This window comes from Corvus hawaiiensis, chromosome 10 (genome assembly GCF_020740725.1).
Source record: "Corvus hawaiiensis isolate bCorHaw1 chromosome 10, bCorHaw1.pri.cur, whole genome shotgun sequence".
Classification (NCBI taxonomy): Eukaryota; Metazoa; Chordata; class Aves; order Passeriformes; family Corvidae; genus Corvus; species Corvus hawaiiensis.
The window spans coordinates 17,293,417-17,312,212 of record NC_063222.1 but is presented as its reverse complement, the minus strand read 5'-3'; the positions used below and the strand labels follow the sequence as shown (position 1 = coordinate 17,312,212).

The 18,796-nt window shown below is 45.9% G+C and overlaps 1 protein-coding gene and 1 long non-coding RNA gene across 2 annotated transcripts; one reads left to right on the top strand and one right to left on the bottom strand.

Annotated features, from left to right (window-relative positions):
* Positions 1–829: 829 nt before the first annotated feature.
* Positions 830–8,615, bottom strand: GMNC (geminin coiled-coil domain containing; the record flags this gene model as incomplete). The annotated part of the gene is made up of 4 exons (XM_048314659.1): positions 830–5,368; positions 6,763–6,879; positions 8,239–8,324; positions 8,426–8,615. Coding segments are annotated over 4 exons (1,038 nt in total), but the record flags the coding sequence as incomplete, so codon positions are not given.
* Positions 8,616–8,878: 263 nt separating this feature from the next.
* LOC125331142 lies at positions 8,879–15,242 on the top strand. The gene is made up of 3 exons (XR_007205871.1): positions 8,879–9,862; positions 10,858–11,036; positions 11,673–15,242. It is a non-coding gene; the product is annotated as an uncharacterized LOC125331142 (long non-coding RNA).
* Positions 15,243–18,796: the final 3,554 nt, after the last annotated feature.

Genomic DNA, 18,796 nt, shown 5'->3' with positions numbered 1-18,796 from the left:
AATCACAGCTCATTCCACAACTTATTTATAGACTGCTCTCTCTTCATGACAGGATGTCAGCTACCCGGCAACAGGCCAGAGTGTTTATGAATCATCTCATAGACTTAGTACGGCTTCTAGATGAGGGCAAAAGAGATTAAGGAAGGCTCACTTTGTATCTTTTCATAAGCAATAAGCCATCTCCATTCCAATGAAAAATGTCTCTGGTCCCAGCTGGTGCATGGTCACCAATAAACCTCCCCATGACCAGAAGGGAAAGTTAATAACTAAGACAGCTTTTCTTTGTTGTCAAGTAGAGCTGAGAAGAGGCTTGAATTCTTTAATCAGGCTTTTCTCTCTCATCTCCAGTCTCTTTATGTGACACCTCAGTGCCATTCTGCAATTCATCACTTCAGAGTCCAAATCAGGAGTACTCAGAGTACTATAACGAAGCGGGTTGTCCTGGATCAGGATGTTCAGCTGCCTAGGAAGGTATAAGTCTATTAAGTGAGAGTGCCAGATGCTGCAAAAACAACGGACAAAAAGCACAGTATTTCCCTCTGTCCTTGCTGTTTGGTAGCATGGCATCCTTTTCTGAGTCAAAGCAGTAATGGATCATTGCAACATGCTGTGCAAGCCCAGGCTGAAATGAGCACACCTGTGGCTGTCAATATATTTAGGTCTGGTATCATAAAAACATGGCATGTCCTTGTGTGGACACTTGTGACTGCAGGAAATAAAGGTCCCTTTCAGTCCTCTGGGGAGATGTGTAGGTGCCAGGTGGATGCTGTGCCATGTGAGCAACAGCTGTGTGGTTTAACGGGTGCTAAAGTGGGCAGCAAGAATTGCATTGATTGGATGTTAAGTTTTATTAGACATAACTTAGTGACACTGGTAAAATTGACAGTTACATATAATCATGGCCTTTTAAATCACAAAAATCGTGAACATCAACATATAAAGTGTTAAATTAACTTCCATTTCTGTTAGTGTACCTTTCTAGAAACACAGATTTTTTTAAAACTATGCAGCTGCATGTTACATTCACATATTAAAGCAAACAAACTTTAAATAAAAAAATAAAACAAAGTATGTTAATACAAGATGAATATTTACAGACACGGAAGTTCCCTGCTGCTCAAAGAATCACCCAGGGCCCCATGGCCACTCAAGTCATAGTTCCCCATCCTGGAGTTTTATGGGCCTGGTGCTGATCCTTGGCAAGAGGGAACTTCTCAGAGTTTGCAACAGCAAGAGCTGTGTTTTCTTGTTAAATAGCTATGAACTGGTCCAGCGGTGGACTCCATAGAATCCAAAGCACAGAAGTTAAGTGTAATACCAGAGGCAGTATCAGAATCCAGAACTTTTGCCTCCTGGCCCTCTTTTCCAGCTGCCTGTTTTTTGAAATTAGAAATACAGTACCAAGCTGAAACTTGTCTCTGCTATCTCCTGACTACCTAGTTATGATGGCTGTGTGAAGAACTGGATTTTGTTTCCACTTTTTGCTTTCATTGCCATTGATCTCTAGCTATCTTTGTGTCACAGGCTTCCCTGGGCTTTAACTCACACATTCCATGAGCAGCAGAGGGGCTTTGACTCTGTTTCACCCACAGGGAATGGATACAAAAGGACAAACAGGGAGGATCAGGCACAAACCAAGACTGAACACCCATTTCAAAGCTCCATCTATGCTTTGTAAAGCCAAGACCTTCTCCCCCACATCTTTGCAGGCCAAAGAACTGCAGCACATTAATGCAGCTTCACTGCTTCCAGGCCCAAGTAAATCACAGGGACACGGCAGGTTAAATCAACATATCCACCCAGCACCAGCCCAGTCAGTAACTGTCTCCACATCCCATCCCATGGCAGTAATCTGCTGTGAGATGCCTTCAGCCTCTTACTCATTTTCCACACCTATTATACCTGTAGGAAGGCAGGATTTGCAGAGGAACCAGACAGTTTAGAGTGAGGTATGCTGAGCAATGTATTTCTTTTGGCAATAGGAGCAATAGCCATCTAAAGGAATGGTTTGGTCACTGGGCTGACTTGTTTTCTGTGGGTTGGTGTTAGATACAGATTGTTTCTATTATTCTTCATGTAACTCAGGAAATACTGCTTCAGATTGTGGTGTCAGGGTAAAACAAATCACTCTTATTTATTTGTTAAAATGCTTTGGGGATTTTCCTGTTTCCTTTCCAGTGTGCTCCCTTTGTTCCAGTGCCCAGCAGCACTATTACCACAGAAACCTTTGCTCAAGCAGTTGCCTACACCAGAATTTTAAGTTTGCATGCGCAGGTCAGGAGCACCCATCAGCTGAGAGGAGCAGCACCATGGGATCCTCTACCCAAATGAACTCCAGCAAAGTCAGGCTCAGAAAAAATCCTTCCAACAAGACTCAGCTCCTTCAGACAGAGTAAAATTCAGGAACCCACAGGAAAAGAAGAGGATTCATTCAGGTAAATTATTCCCTCACATTCATAATTTATTTTCTATGAGACAAGGGGACAGTCACCCCTGTACAAAAGGCTGGCAAAGGCTCAAGCATCAGTTTGTTCCTACTGAAACCCTACTTCAGGACTGTACCAAAGATCTGACAATTTTGTTCTGGCTCTCTGCAGAAGTCCTCACACTCAGTGATGCAAAAATGTGGAAAGAAAATGTCAGGCAAATGGAAAGCTTTTCTCTCTTCAGAGAAAAATAAAATTGTGATTTAAGATTTTGTTGGTAGGACAAAAGTACTTATTAGTGCTGCTGACTCCCTAGCATTGAAATTCATACATAATAGCATTCTATAGTGTTAGAAAACATAGATGTTTCTCTACTTTTTTTTTACAGCTGCTTTGAGAGATGTGGCCTCTACAGCTGTGTTGTGTGTCATCCTCTGACCACACTGTCTATTCCCAGCTTGCTGTTCATCCCCCACATTGCCCACACCAGGGCTTCCCATCACACACTCAGGTTAAGTTCAGGCATTTTCTACACTACCACACACACACCAATAAAAACTCCAGTGACTGGAGTATTTTCTTCAATGCTCTCTTATATAGTGGGGCAAGGGGAGAATAATAGAAAATAAATGCATTGAGAAAAAATATGAGTTGTTTGTAGGACAGGATTTTTCTTCTGCTTTCACTGAAAAGTAAAAAAGTGCTACAGAAACAGTGCTCTTGTCTGACCAGTCTTCATCAATTGGCCTCAATTTTATGGACTACAACAAGCCCCCCAAACAAATACTTGTATTTATTCCATAAGCATTGCTTGGTTTGGGTTTGTTGGGTTTTATTGAGGTTTTTTTGTGGTTTTATTTTGCAGTGGTTGTTGTGTGGGTTTGTGGTTGGTGTTTTTTTAGTTTGGTTGGCTTTTTAATCCAGTGAAATAATGCCTACAACCAATGCTTTCAAATTGCCTATTCTGGAAGTCTGCCACAGTTACTCTAAAGTAACTACCTAGAAATACACTTTATTTATTTAGAAGTCCTTTGGGAAACCATTACTGCTCCTGATGGAGTTCCTCAAACATTGCAATTCTAAGGCACAACAGGCTATTAGGAGATATTTTTATCCTCAAAAAAAAAATAGACAAATATCCAGTTTTCTATAGGAAAATAAGCCACTGGAAGAAAATCCTTGATTTTGGTTATTTTTACTTAAGTCCCTCCTCAATGTCACTGGCACCATTCTGAAAGCAAGAATAACCAAGTCAATCTATTTTGAATACTTAGGCATCAAACTACTGTAGAACAGAAGACAAAGGTAACAGAAAACAGTACTGGCAAGCTTCCTTCATGTCCATTGACTTCATATCATGATATCATTCATATCATTAGTAGCTTTACTAAATGTCAAGTCCTGTGCAGTGCTAGAGCACCTTCTCTCAGAGAGTTTTAAAGCATTCTCAGAGTAGTGCTGGTCTTACCCTCAGCCCATCACAGTCTGGCAGAAACACAGAGAGGCAGGAGCTGGCATTGAAGGCTGTGGTTCCTAAAGACCGACTCCAACCACTAAGTGATACTGCTTCCCCAAATGTAAACTCCCTTTACTGACAGACAAAACACCTTTAAAACATATCAGTAAACACATCAGTCTCTTAATCACACCTTAGGAAGGTCCCCTGCACTTGCCCAATCACTTGCAACTAAGTAGCCTCCAGGCATTAGAAGCAAATCCTATTTTTATTTTGAGGCATCATCAAAGAATGTGACAGCACCATGGAACTGCAGGTAGGTCAGCCTTGGGCAGCACATAAGGCAACCATGGGTACCCGTTAAATCCAAAGCAATCAGTGTAGTCAAGAGAGACGTAAATCACTTAGAAACTGCTGATCCTCAGCCTTCAATCCATGCCTCCTTTGTTATCTGTGGATATCTGTGAGAGAGGTGTATTCCCAAAGTGCTTTCCAGTTTGGTGCACGTAAAAGTGATCATCAAAGCTGAAAGGCCTCCAGCCTGGAAACTACCAGTAACAAGGAAGAGCTGATGATAAAAACCGAGGAAACAAGTAAAAACAGGTATCTCAACACAGGCACAAGAGAAAGGAATCTAGTTTGTACATCTGGGGCAGATAATTGTCCAAGTGCAATCTGGAGTCACATCCGTGAAAATCTGTGAGGGAATGAGGAGTAGGTTAGTGACAGAGTAGCATTTAAAGAAGCCCAAAAGGGTCCATTTTTCTGCCTGAACCTGTCTCGTGCACAAGGTGAAGTGTGACTCCTACATCCCCTATGGCTGACCCTTGATCCAGGTGCATCATTCAGCCTGCTTGGGCACCCAGGTGAATCTCCATCCCCCGTTGTCGTCCCTGCGCACAAAGGCCTGTCCTTGGTGGAAGCTGTGTGTTCTCACATTGCGGTGGGGACTCAGGGACGTTGTGAAGGCCACTTCTGTTTTGTTGGGTGACAAATCACCAGTCAAATAAGGCAGCCCATAGGTTGGGAGGCAGGAAACACTTGGTACTGGTGAGGAGAGGCATGGTGCTGAAGAAAATTGAGGAGGGAAGGGAGAGTCCTCGCTGCATGGATGGGTGCTGCTGCTGGCTGGAGGCACATGGCTACAGCTGAACGCTGCTGCTGCTCCTTCCCTGTGCTCATAGCCTATTGCTCCCCCAGGGCTCAGGCAGTATGTGTCTTTTCCAAGGTCTGGGGACAGGGCACTGTAGTTAGCTGAAGCTTCATCAATGGTGTTCACATCTTTTAATCCTAAGGTCTGCAAGACCCAGCTGTCCACAGCAGGGCTGGCTTGCTCTTCACAGGCAGTGAATTCATTGAAGAGGTTCCTTCTAGCTTTGGAAGCCTGAGGAGTTTCTTGAGGGACAAAGCAGTGGTCCTCTTTTAATCTCCTCTTTGTACTTTTGAGGATAGCACAGGTTTTTTGTCCGTGGCCAGACAGTAGTTTCTATTAAAAAAACCCAAAACATCAAGGTGGAGACAGAGTATTAAAATTTGAATTTCTAGATACCTGAAAGCAACACATTTCTGACCTCAGATGCACAAGATGGTTACTGCTGTCCTTATAAAGACACTTCTTTTCCCACTCTCTGCTTAAACATATGGGTATGACCAACTATTTTGTATCTTTACAGTGTCTGCAACAACCCTGTCCCTGAAAGAGGGACCGTGTCGATAAGGCCTGAGCTTTGATGGCATTCCCAGCCCCACACTCCCACCTGGATCTGTGCCAGCAGCACTTGGCAGGTGAGCAGGGCATGGGGGGCCCAAGTGGCAGCCTGACAAAGAGGGAGGATGCAAAGGTAACTCATGCTGGGACACGGGTGATGCCGACCAGGCAGTGCTCAGAGCATCAGCCTGAATGGCGCTGCACTCATCAGTTCATCTCATTTGTCATTATCACAGGACAAGGGCCCTTCAGGCATCCAGGGATGGTCAAAGGAGGGCAAGGATAGACAAGGAAGCTCCCCACCATGTCATGAATTCACTGCTCAGACATGTCCCACAACAGTTCCATGCTGGACTCTTCTCCCCATGACACAGGGGGTGGCTGTGTCACCCTGCTGTGCCCAGTGAAGGAGACCTTTTCTACTGCCAGGAGCCAGGTCTGGCCATGGGAGGGAGGACATGTCACACTATTAACTCATCAACAGCATGGAAAAGGAAAGTCTCCTATGTTCTACAGTCTTTTTTACCTGATGCCCAATTCAAAGAGTTGAGCAAATAATCAATAGTTCAGTTTCATGGGTGAGGCTGGAATAGCAAAAAATGTCTTTAAGCTGACAAGAAACAATTTTTTTCTTTATTTTCTTTAAGATGAGAGACAAAGAATTCAAATAAAAAAAACCAAAACACCCTTCACACTTAGTTTAACAGGATGTTTCATCCAACCTTAAATGTTTAATTTTGTACCTCACCATTAAAAAAAACCCCACACAGGTTTTTAATTAATAAACTGGAAAAAAAAAATCCTTATCAAAGGGATAACTGACAAAATAGAGACAGTCAAAAAATACATATTCAAATTTGAACTTTCTAGTGAAAAAAAAAGTGTTAGAGGGAATAATTTTACCTTGACTACATAATCTTAACTTACTTATAGCTAACTAATTAATTAAACTTAACTTATTAATTAGCTATAAGTGCTACACTGTCTCCAAAGTCAGAACCTGATAGGATATCATTCCCAGGGAAAACTGTCCCCTTTGTGAATTTAAATGTGAGTGTGAATTCCACTGCAGGGTTGTCTACACTCTTAGATTTTCCATGTATTTTACTGGCCTGTACCAAATCGACCTGTTCTTTCTGTAGACATCTATATGACAGGTTTGAACACAATACCTTGGCTTTATCTTCTAAACACTTAATCAGGGCAGAATTCAGGTACTGTCGGAGGTTATTATTTTCTTCATGTAACCTAGCAAGTTCCTCTTCCTTCTGAAGCAAAGTATCTTGAAGCTGTGGAATAGAGATATTGATGAATAGATGTTGACTCTGTAACTTAATAGCAATTGCCCTATGGTACAAACTGCTTGGATTTGATGATCTGGGTGTTTGCTTTGTGAGCTCAACCCACCCCCTCCAGCCTCTTGTCTCTATAAATCTAAGTGGCATGACTGTTCAGTTTTCCCTTTTGACTTCCTTTAATCTTTAGTAAGTGTTTGATAAGATTACTCTGAAAAAACCTGCAACTGTAGCATAATAATAGAAAAGAATTACAGGTAGCCCTGTGAGCAGCCAGAAATGGTCACGGGCATGACAGCAGATTCATGATCTCCTCCTCAGCTGCAGTAAACATCCCTTTGCACCCCTCCTCCCCATTTATAGTTGGCTGGTGCAAAAAAGGAGGAGGAGTTGCAAATGATTTATGGGGGTAGATTGCAGAAGGAAGATGCAGTTGCCATTCTCTATGATATAGCAGTACTCAGTGATCTCTTCAGTTCTGGACCCTACTGTGCCAGTCCTGGTACACATACAGAGTTGAGATAATCCCTGGTCTCAAAAGCTGAACAGGAATGGCAGACACCTAACACATTTCCATGGGAAATCAAAGCATTTACAGATTGATTTTTGCCTCCTGATCATAGCACTGGAGACTTCTTTAGGAGGACAATCTTCTGCCAAGGACCACAGACATCTGCTGAGCACAGACTCAAATGATTGAGGCAGAGCCAAAGAAACAAGTACACTGACATCTGGAACTATGGTTTGATTCTAGGGACCTTTAAGTTAATATCTGAATTTTCATTGACTTCACTACATCAAAACATCATTCCAAGTAGTCGATCAGAGTCATCAACCTGGAGTTCCTTCATCTAAATTCAGAGTTTCTTCTGTCTCTTGTTGGGATTTACAAAAAAAGGAAAGATAAGAGAAAATAAAGTAACAAGGAAATCCTGCTGGTCAAAATGGTTGATCCTCCATGTAACTAGGCAATGCTGGTGGAATCATTTCCCATGAAGATAAACCTGGTGGAATCAGGACACACACTACGTATTTTTAGCCAACAGCATGATCAGAGCCTGAGGGACCCCTTGTTCATGCCCCTGGTTTTCTGTAGTGCCAAGGCTGCCGGTGCAATATGATGTAAGAGGGGGCGAATGGAGGGAACCTCACCACAATTGTTCCAACTTCACAGGGCAACATGGGGGAGACAAATACTTTAAGTAAGGAACAACGGTTTTCTGTCACTTCTAACATCTGTGCCAGCAAGAGCGAGACATGCCATAAGCCAAGCCAGAAGGTGCCATACGTGATACAAAGTTCGGGAGCCTCGTGGGGTGAAGCCGGTGTTGCTGGGGGGCGCGGAGCCTTTACCTGCTTGTTTCTGTAGAGCTGGGAGGACAGCTGGTCTCCCTGCCACGCCGCGTCCTGGGCACCGAGCTGCGGGCTGCAGAACTGCCCTGGGGACCAGAGCGAGGGTTAGCGCGGTACCGTACCGCTCCCAGCCCGGCTGCGGGGCCAGGCCGGTCTCCCCGCCCCGGCGGCAGCTGAGCGCACTCACCCGGCGGCCGAGCCTCCCGCCGGCCCTGGCTGTGCGGCGGCTCCGCGGCGCAGACGGCGGCCCAGGTCTCCTTGGAGACACCGGCGGGGGCGGACCAGGGGCAGGGGCAGGTGCAGCCCGAGCCCCCGGCGAAGTCCGGCTCCGGGCACGGCCGGCCGGCGCTCTGCGGAGGGAAGGGGCCGAGGCGATGGGGCGCTCGGCGGCGCCCCGTCCCCAGCCGCCGGCGGGCCCCGAGGGGAGGCGGTGCCAGCCCGGCCCCGCCGCGCCCCGGCAGAAGCGCCCCGGCGGGGCAGCGCTCTCCGCGGCTGTCCCGGCCGGGCTGTGCTCAGGGGCCGTCGCGGGACAGCCCCGCCGCCCTGCCAGGCGCCGCCGGCCCCCGAGGCAGCGCCCAGCCCTGACCCGGTGCCCGCTCCCCGCTTTCCCGGTGGCACCGCTCCGTGCGCCGAGCGCGGGCAGTGCCGCCCCGCCAGCGCCCCGCAGCACTGGGGCTCCGCGCACAGCTGTGCCAGGGAGGTGGCTCAGTTTCCTGCAAACCCTTGGGAAATGCTACGGTCCTGAGTGGGTTTAGGGTGAAGGGAGGTCGCAGGCTGTCCTTGGCCAGACCGTTCCTGCCACCTTGGGTGTTTGATCCAGCTCTAAAGCAGCAGCACAGAGCCAGCAGAGTCACCTCCTAGCTGCTCGCACTCTCTTCTGCCCCTGCAGTTCTGCAGGAGTCCCAGACCGCAAAGCCTGGGGTTGTCTCTGGATTCACACTTTCTCCCTCCTCCAAATAAGCCTCATCTGCAGCAGCTCTAAATCTCTGCAAGGAAGGCAACGGCAGAGCTTGGAGCCTCAGTCAGGGAGTCTGCCCACCCATGGGAAAGCACAGCAGCAGAGACTGCTCTTGCAGGTAGAGGAGAGCTTTTTTTCTTTCCCATCTTAAGAAGGCACAAAATCTATTGCACCCCCCCTATCCCCCCAAGGGAGAGACCAGCTTCTCCTCCTCTGCCTCGAGGTCGAGAGAAATGCAAAGAGCACTTACCATATTAGTGGCAGAATGAAATGCAGGTCTTGGGAGCACGTTTGTGTTAAAGCCCCAGAGAGGTTTAAATGGCTCTGAAGGAGGGGGAGAGGGGGGAGACCGGGGAGGCGAGTTTAATCTAAAGGAGCTCCCAGTGACGCCTCAGAGCTCTCCTGAAACCCAGCAATCTGATTTGGTGTAAAGCTGTCAAACTTGTGACGTGAATAAACAGCAAACTTGCTGAAATCAAAGTCATTCTGGTCCCACAAATCAACACAAGGAAGGAGGGAAAAGAAAAGGAGGGAGAAGGGAAAAAAAAAAGTATCCATGCAGTTCAGGGCAGCAGTGAACTGGTGTGTCTGAGTTTCACTCCAGGAAATGAGCAGGCATCCAGGGAAGCATCCCACATGTTCAGAATAAGGCTGCTGGTGTTGCTGGTGAGTATTTTTTATTTGTTATGTTTTGTTTTGTTTTCAAGCCTTATTTGTGGTTGTAAAATCCAGCAGGAAGAAACAAGTTTGTCCAACCTGCCTGGCTGACACAGTGGCTTTTGCCTGGCTTCTCAGAGGTGTGTAGAAGCCAATATGATTCATTTCTGAGGACAGCTCTGCAGTTCTGAAGAATGCAGGTTTCAGGACAACATAGCCTGCAGAGACAAGCTCTTGCAAACGTCTCAATATATTGGGAATGTTTTCTGTCAAGCCCCAGGCTTCCAGAAGATCTCAGGATATAAATGTGACAGTGGTAAAAGATTATGTATCATAAAGGATTTACTATCATAACGTTGCAAGAGCTACGCACAGGTGTGTGAAGGGCAGAGATTGTCTCTATATAGTCACTTCTGGTTCATATCAGATTTACATAGCAATCAAAATCCATGGATAAGCTTGAGTTTGTCCCGGGGGGGAGAAAAAAACAAACCAAAAATCTTCACTGAGGGTCTGTCTTTGACTAGCATAGGGGATGGTGAGAATAAAACCAATAGCAGAGCAGTTGTTCTGCCAGGATCTTGCTCTCTGCCATGGCAAAAGCTATCCCAGGTGGTATCCCGACCTGCCCACAGCCAGGAGGATGAGGCTGGGCCGAGGGCAGGCTGTGCTGGCATATGGGATGGTCTTTCATTTCTCCCCTGGAGGATGCTCAGTGCTATCCCCCCATAAGCAAGGCTCAGGGACAATACAAACCAAGAGGGCAATTTCCCTTCCATTCTTTTATTACTGGCTATTTTCCTAGGTTGCTGCCCAGATAGACTGGCAGCTGTACCAAATTAACCCACTTCCATCTTTGCCTTTATGGTTTTTTTCCAACAGAGGCGTTTTAAAAAGGCCCTGCACTCTGAGCCTACAGTGCCCGGGGCCACCCTTTAGCTTTCTTAACCCGCAGCGTCGCACATTTACAGTTGATAACTGCTGTGATAACCCACCCCCTCCAGATGCCAGCCCCTCCTGCATGGCCGTGTCATCTGCTGGCTAACAAGGAAAAGAAGCTGTGTGACACACGCCCAACACGCGCCAAGGCCCAGCTCAGCTCCTTGGCCGCGGCTGAGCTGCAGGGCGCAGTGCAGCAGGGCGCTGTGGCGCTGGCGGCTCCCTCACACCGGGGGCATCCCAGGTAAGCACCGCTGCTCTGGGGCCCCGCGGGCGGCAGCGCGCTAGGGAAGGGCCCGGGGGAGGCGGGTAAAGCCGGGAGAAGAGAGATGCTGGGGCGGGCTGGCTGGAGGAGCCCTCAGCGCCAGCAGCAGCCCCGTGCGAGGCGCCAACGCCCCGCGGGTCCCGCCCGGCCCCGCCAGCGCCTCCGGGTCCGCAGCCCCGGCCTGGGGCCGCCCGGCCCGCGGCCATGTTTGGGCTGCCCAAGATGGCGTCATCAGCCCGCGCCGCCCCCGCAGCGCGGCGATGGCGGCGGGGGGAGCCGCGGTCCCTCCCGGGCGGCCGGCACTGCCCCACGGCCGGTCCCCGCGGCCCGGGCAGCTCGGGAGATGCCCGCCTGGCCCTGAAGGGCGTAAGGCAGGTGCGGAGGAGCCTTCAGTGGGTGAAGAGCAGGGATTCCCTGCGCAGGGGGTGCTCCCCCGTGTCGCCCCGAGGCACCTCACGGTTCCTCTGTCGGGGCGTCAGCAAAGAGGGGATAGTTGGGTGTCTGAACAGCACATCCAGGGGATAATTAGGGGTTGGAGCATCTGTTTCGAGGAGAGGCTGAGGGAACAGGGCCTCCTCTGAGGGGATCTCATTAATGCATATAAATATCTCAAAGGCAGGGGTCAAGAGGAAGATGCCAGACTCTTTTCAGTCGTGCCCAGTGACAGGACAAGGAGCAATGGCCATAAACTGGAACACAAGAAACTTCACCTCAACATTTGGAAGAACTTCTTTCTATTGAGGGTGTCAGGCACTGGAACAGCTGCCCAGGGAGGGTGCAGAGTCTCCCCTCTCTGGAGACATATCAAACCCACTGGAAGCCCGTGGTCCCTCCGTTGCTGGCTCTGCATAGCTGCTGTGGTGTTGGCTGCGGGGCTGATGGTGCTCCGCTTCCTGAGCTCCAGGAATTCAGGTCAGCTCACCAAGGTTGACATGCTGGAGAGTGAAAGGTGATATGTGGATAAATGACCACCAAATCAGAGGCCTGGTTTGTGGAGATACCCTTTGGGTGACTATCAGAGAAAGAAAAATGCTGTTGTTGTAGGAGAGAAACACCTAATTGTGGTAACTGGTGCATGGATGGTCACACACAGTGATGGAAGAGGTTCAAGTCACAGTAGCAATCACACATTGATGTGTGTGTAAAACAAAACTAAGTAACAATCATCTGCTAATTTTCCTGTTCATCTGGAGCTCTTAATGCTCATTGCAGCTAATGATGGACCTCTTTAATTGGAAATAAAGTTTCGGGGCAAAATGTTTATCAAGACTACAATATTGCTTCAGTGGAGATTTTACTTTGAATGTTATAGCAGCTTTTCTGAAGTTCTGGGAACACACTTAAGTGTATTGCAGTGTTAATTCTTATCTGTTCTTTGTACCTGTATTTTCTTTTGTAATTTCTATGATGTTTCTTTTTAAATGTTAGTGATGAAGCTAATCCTTCAGATTAAAACTAAAAAAAACCACAAATATTTTTTCTGATTTATCCCAGTTTTATGTCGAAATGGCCTTAAAATTGCATTTGCATCAGTGAACTGGCTTTCAGAAGGGATGGTACACAGAGGAAAAATAGTATTTGCATATAGTTTAATTCAAGTTTTATATCAGATTTACTACAGTTATGTGTTGCTTTGCATGCTGACACCTGCACAGGTGTCCAAACCGACCCCAAATCCTCTTCACTTATCCTGCCGTATTACTGCTACACTGCTTCTTGTCCCTAGTAAGAGTGGCTAAGTGAATCAGTGACAAAACAGAGGCTCACTTATAACTCAGGATATTAACCTGTAGACAGGTATACACAGGTATCTGGCACTTGCATGAATCTCTGGTTGTGTTTGTGAACCAAAGGTGTGAGAAATTAAACCTGATGAGACAGATTTGCAAAAATGCTTTTGAAAGGGAATTTATACACATACAGGTTCTGGCTGTTTCTCTGATCAGTCTTCCTCCTTGAACGCAGGACTAAAAGGCACTTCCCAAATCCAGTCCCCTGCTGTTGAGACATTCTTAAACTTTTCAATCTCCCTCTTAAAACTAATTAGGTTATTTTCCTTATGTTATTCCCACTGTGAGGCTACACCGTACTCTGAGCTCTGATGGCTGGACACTTTCTAGTTTCCAGGCTGCATGTATTCATAGCAGGTATAATCCCTTTTGTCCTTGTGCCAAACTCTTGCTCTAGTTTAGACACTTCATCTCCCTCTCTAGTGTTTAGCCTTGACGTCTTTGCAAAGCGCTGTCACACATTGTCTTTTCCTTTGCTTTTTAGGTTGAAGAAGGCAGGTTCTTTTACAATCTTTCCTAACCTTAGGAACCTATCTCAGAAAATATTCCAGCTGATATTAACCTGTTTTTCACATGGATGACCAAACTTACTCAGGTTGCTCTGTAACACACCACTGTTTTAGAGAAAAGCATGGGGAAATCTTCCCTTTTTATATCTTTTCGGTATATTTTAGGGCAGTCTTTACCTTTTTCATCACTCTCTCACACCGGTTGCTAGTCTTGAAATCGCTGTCAGCTGGCAGTGAATGCACCTGTGGACTTTAATTCCTGTAAAATGTAGTTGAGTCAAACTGAGTTTTCAGTGCTGTAGGGCTCCAGCTCTCCCGTGTTGATACTTTTTGGTACTGTGGAGTTTCACAAGTATTTAGAATAAAGAAAAAAAGATGACTACAAGATGGAAAAACTGCAAAACATCTTTCTGGGTTTACCTGCAATTTCTCACAACGAGGGTGGTGAGTTAGTGAGTAGAGGATATCCTACCTGCGTGCAGTTCTTGTGGTGGCTTCAGTGCTTTCTTTTGGTTTGAAATGAAGGCACATGGTATATGTAAGGTGTATGATTTTCTTCCTGTATTTTCTGATACATGCTGGATGAGATTTACCCTTGATAGAATCTTAGTAGGAAATTTGTTATTACTAGTGCTTAATTGTTTGTGGTCAGTAAAGGGGTTTTTTTGTGAAGAAAGTAAGTTTTATTTAGCTGCTGTATGTAAAATAATAACTTTTTAGTGATCTAGAAGCTTAACTTGAGTAATGGATATCATCTGATGGAATTTATCTGAAAAAGTTGAAGGTTTTCTGCATAGATAATGGTACTTTTATATATAGGAAATCCTTAGAGGTGAAGTGTGTAGGGATCATGTTTGAATAACATCTGTGCCATGTGTTGTGTCCACAAGTGCTCACCCATCTGTTATCACCCCTGCTAACAGCAAATCTTTGGTCTGTCCTGTGGATGTAGCTGTTGTTTCACAAGGGACAGCAGATCCCTGCTTTGAAGAGAGATCTGTTAGGTAAAGCACAGATAACTGCTCGTGAAGATCTAGGACTAGAAGAGACTTGCTCTTGTGATGCTGGTACTGCCTTTTACTCTTCAAAATTTCACTCTAATTTCCAATCTGAACTTGTTCATGGACATTTGTGTCTTTAGCTTTTTCTGTTTTGTCGTGTGTTCCATTTGATGTGTTATAAACAACAATCTATGCTGTGTTTGTCTGGCTTTGTGTAATTGCTTTTCTATTTTGCCAGCCATCTGAGAAGCAGTCCTTTAGATTGCACTTGATTACACCCCAGGGTACAGGAATGAGGTGTCCCTGAAATAGAAAGGCAAATGGAAAAAGTGCAAGTTTTATGAGCACAGAGTATGTTTACAGAATGTCATTGAGAGTGAGAGCATTTTGATAAATAAATATAATTCTGGGGTTTTCTTTTGAATATTTTCATTAATTCTACTGGGTATATTGACCTTTTGTCAGAGGAGGACATTAATTGCACTGGTTTAGCATCCTATGGACATATTCTCTCAGAACTCATCCCAGGCTCTATTTGTTGCCTGTTTCTTGCCCTTTCCTTTGGCTGGAATTGTATCATAAAAAAACTCAGAGGTCCTAATCTCAGGGCTGGCTTTTGACGAGCTGATGGGTTCTCCTGGAAACTGCAGGTGGGAATTTGTTACTATTGCCACTCTGATTGGTGTATGGAAGAGAAATACGTTCTACTCCTGGGTCTGATGTTGTACATTTTTATAGCAGCACTTAAATGCCTGAAACGTCAGAACATCACCCATTTACGGTATAGACCCAAGTCAGTCTCTGCATCTTTGTTTCAGTTCCTCATCTATCAATCGGGACTGGTGTGTCTGCTTAGATTTCACACATTTCTGTAATAAAAAATGTCCTCATGTAGCCCCTGGCCAAATGAGTCCCTTTGTTCTTGGCTGAGACCAATTGGCTCCAGAAGAGCAAATTAATTGTGAACTGATAATTTTTTGTGACTTTGGGGGTTAATTAGATGGGGTTTTTATTATAAACCATGCTGTAGTTTTGGAACCGAGGCCTGTTCTCAGTCTGGCATCAGCAGCACACTGCTGCTGTCTGTGTCCCTCATTCCAGAGGTTCCCACTGCACTGAGCTGCCATGCTGCAGCTAAGTAACCTTTACATCACAGAAAGTGATTCAGCAGTGCAAACAAAGGCACTGAGGTAGTCCCAGGGTTAAATAACAGATGGCAGAAACAGTTTTTCTTGGGTGTGCTCTGAGTGTTGACCATCATGGTTTGGGGGAAATTGTTGTGCCTACAAGAGAAAGCCCTGTCTGCTGAAAAGCCACGTTTTTCTCCATGGTGTTTTCTATTGAAGTCAAACTATTTTGCAGGGAGACCTGCCAGCAAACCTTAGCTCGCGGGTTTAGTCCCAATTAGCATGAATTTTCATGGGACCAGATGCACAGCTGACTGGGGCCTCATGTCTAATCATCCACTGATGTGTGCATCTGCCTGCTTCTAACCTGGCCTGTGAGCTCCTCCTGTGTGAACCGTGCTGCCAGTACCAATGTACTGTAACAGTGCTTTTCCTCTTGGCTGTGGCTCAGGAGCTGGCAGTCTGGCTCCTCTCCATCTTGCTTTGGGTGTAGAGCTGGGCACTTTCCATTCTTGGCTGGCAGTTGGGATGTTTGGCAGAGATCTCTGATCTGAGTAAATATGTGTGAGGGCATCTCTTCATTGCAGAGCTGTATGGCATTGCCTTTCCTAATCAATAATGAAAGAAAGATTCTAGGACGTGTGTAAATGTGTTGGGGGTCAGAAGGTGAAGGATGTTGTTGTCATGAGCTGAGAAAGATGTCAGGGTTTTTGTGCATGGTTTTCAAAGGCTGATTTAAAGCAATAAGTCACTGGGGAGATATCCTAGTAAAACAGCTCTGTCTGTATACACAAAATTTCCAGCTCCTAGTCCATGCAGGTAGTGTTCGATGAACTGGTGATGAAAAGGAATTAGTTGGCTGGTAATTCATCTAAAAGATTGGCAGAGGATTTTACAGGCTTACACCAGAGCTGGCTAGAGACAATAATCTCTTTTCTTGAAGAATGCTGAGGTCCTGACGCCCAGCTCGTTGGAATGAAACCTGAATGCTTTTTAATTCTCTGTGAGAGATTTTTTTCTTTCCCCTCTTTGGTTTTTGTTTTTAGGAAGGAACAAAATGTTTCATTGTGATTTTGTCAATTATTTTGATATAATGGATTAAAAGAGTAAATGTCTTCCAAATCCCAAAGCCTTTTAAAAGAATTCCATTCAAAACACATCAGAGCTGTTTTATTCCCTGAATTTTTGCTGAAATTTAATTTTAACCAAAAGTTTACACACTTCAATGGCAGCATGACTTCCCTTGTAGCAGTGATGTGCAGTGGATAATAACTGCAGACAGGATTTTTTTTTGGTCTGGTTATATTTTATGCTATCCTGGTGGAGAAAGGGGTGGGGGGAGGTTTGTATCCATTTGGCAGCCTCATACTGTGCCAAAGCAATGTAAAAAGGCCTGAGAGTGAATAAGAAACAAGAGAAGTATTTGGTTTTTAACTGCTCCTGGATGAGAGAGCAGGATTCATCCATGCCTTACTGTAATTTTATAATTCCATTGCAAACTGTAATAGTACAGCAGGGAAAGAAAGAAGAGGTTAGTACAGTGCAACAGAGCAGGCTTTGGAGGGGAGACTTTATCTTGGCTCAAGGTTTTAGTGTCTGAGTCTCCTGAAGTGACTGGAAGAAACAGAGACTTAAATGGCAGCTATTGAGCTGTCCAGAAGCTCATGTGGATTCTGTATCATCTTTCCTTTCTCGCTTTCTAGTCAGACAGAAATGAGACCTCTTGCCACCCACAGAAGCTGCAATGACTGGTCTGTCATCCATGGCCAGCACTGAAGCTCAGCAGCCTCGTGACATGCACATTGGGACCTTGTTGGCTCTGGTCCATGTTTGCTGACCTCCCCCTTAGAGCTAGGAAGCTGTACTGTTGTTTGAGAAATTGCAACTTCATTTGAACTGAACTAATTTAATCTGGGGTGTTGCTGTTAGCTGCTAGATGTTGTTTTGAAATTACACAAATTTTTAAGAGAGGTCTGTGTTAAGGGACAGGGCTTAGACCTCTCTGTAATCTCCAGCACCCAGAAGATACAAATGTGCAAGGAAGAATGTGGGCAAGCACCCCTGGTGCCTTGTGCACAAAGGAGTGTGGGCCCCTGGAATAAAATGCTTCACTGGGAAAGTGAAAGACCCTATAGTGCTCCATTCTGGGTTGGCTGCTGGCATGCAAAGTGCCCTTCAGTAACTTGCTTTTATTGCTTTGTTTACTGTAAATGTGTGATGGGGAAGATACTACATTAGGTGTTCTTACTGAGGAATAGCCCTCTGTAATTGCTGGCAGTTTTATTTTCAAGAGTAATACTTATCATAGACTTTATTCTTTCAAAGATGTGGTTTGGTACCGTGAATTTGGAGGGTTAGCTTATTGCTGAAAATGTTTTGGTATTCATGCTCCTGGACCCCGGGATGTTTTATAGAAGGATGTCGTAGGTGGACACTAGAGGGCTTGCCGGCATCCCTCCCTCTGCTCCCACCCGGGCATAGCAAGAAGGTTCAGGCTGAGTAAATCAGGAAGCCTTCACTCAGGATCTTACAGCTGGATTTAAGTTTTGAGGATGGGGGAAACTGAGCAACATGGGGGAAAGGAATTCTTTTGTGCTGCATCTTCAAAGCTCCATCAGCTCCAGGAGGACAATAGCGCTCACTCTGCCTTATGGCAATGACCTTTTCAGGTGCCTTTGCAACCAGATAAAAATTGCCAGTGGGAGCACTGCAAGCACAGGCTGTGTTTCAGTTAAACCTCCAGGCAGGCAGAACGATCCCAGGAGCAGCTAATTACAAGCATTTCAGCATTTAGTTGTGGGTGATGTTCAGGTTGCCTGTGTAACTTTGCAGTACACAGAGCTGTGAGGACCATAGGAGAGGCAGGCTCTGGGTTTGGGTGTCGTGAATTGCTATCTAGAAGCCTCCAGCACTCTCCACTGCTCATGGAGAATCTGGCTTAACACCAAGCAGTGTGAGAGTTGCTATGTGCTTTCCCAAATCCTGGAATATCTGACCCCTCACAGCACTTTGCTCAAGTTGAACACAGCTCTGTGTGAGCGTGCTCACCTCGAGAGCTTGCGGTGTGTCCAGCCAGACTCATCCTGGCACCACTGTTGCCTCTTCTTCTGCTTTACCTACTATTTAAGCTGCAACTTAACAGTGTTCGACTGGTTAAAAAACAATTCTATCACTGGGTTCCCCCTTCAGCATGTGCTAAGAAGCCTTCAACTGCAGCAATAAGAGGCAGAATGGCTCTTATTAATTAATGTGCTGCCAGCAACCAGCCTTGCAGCAATGGGTTAAGCAGCACCATCCCTGTAGACGGTCACT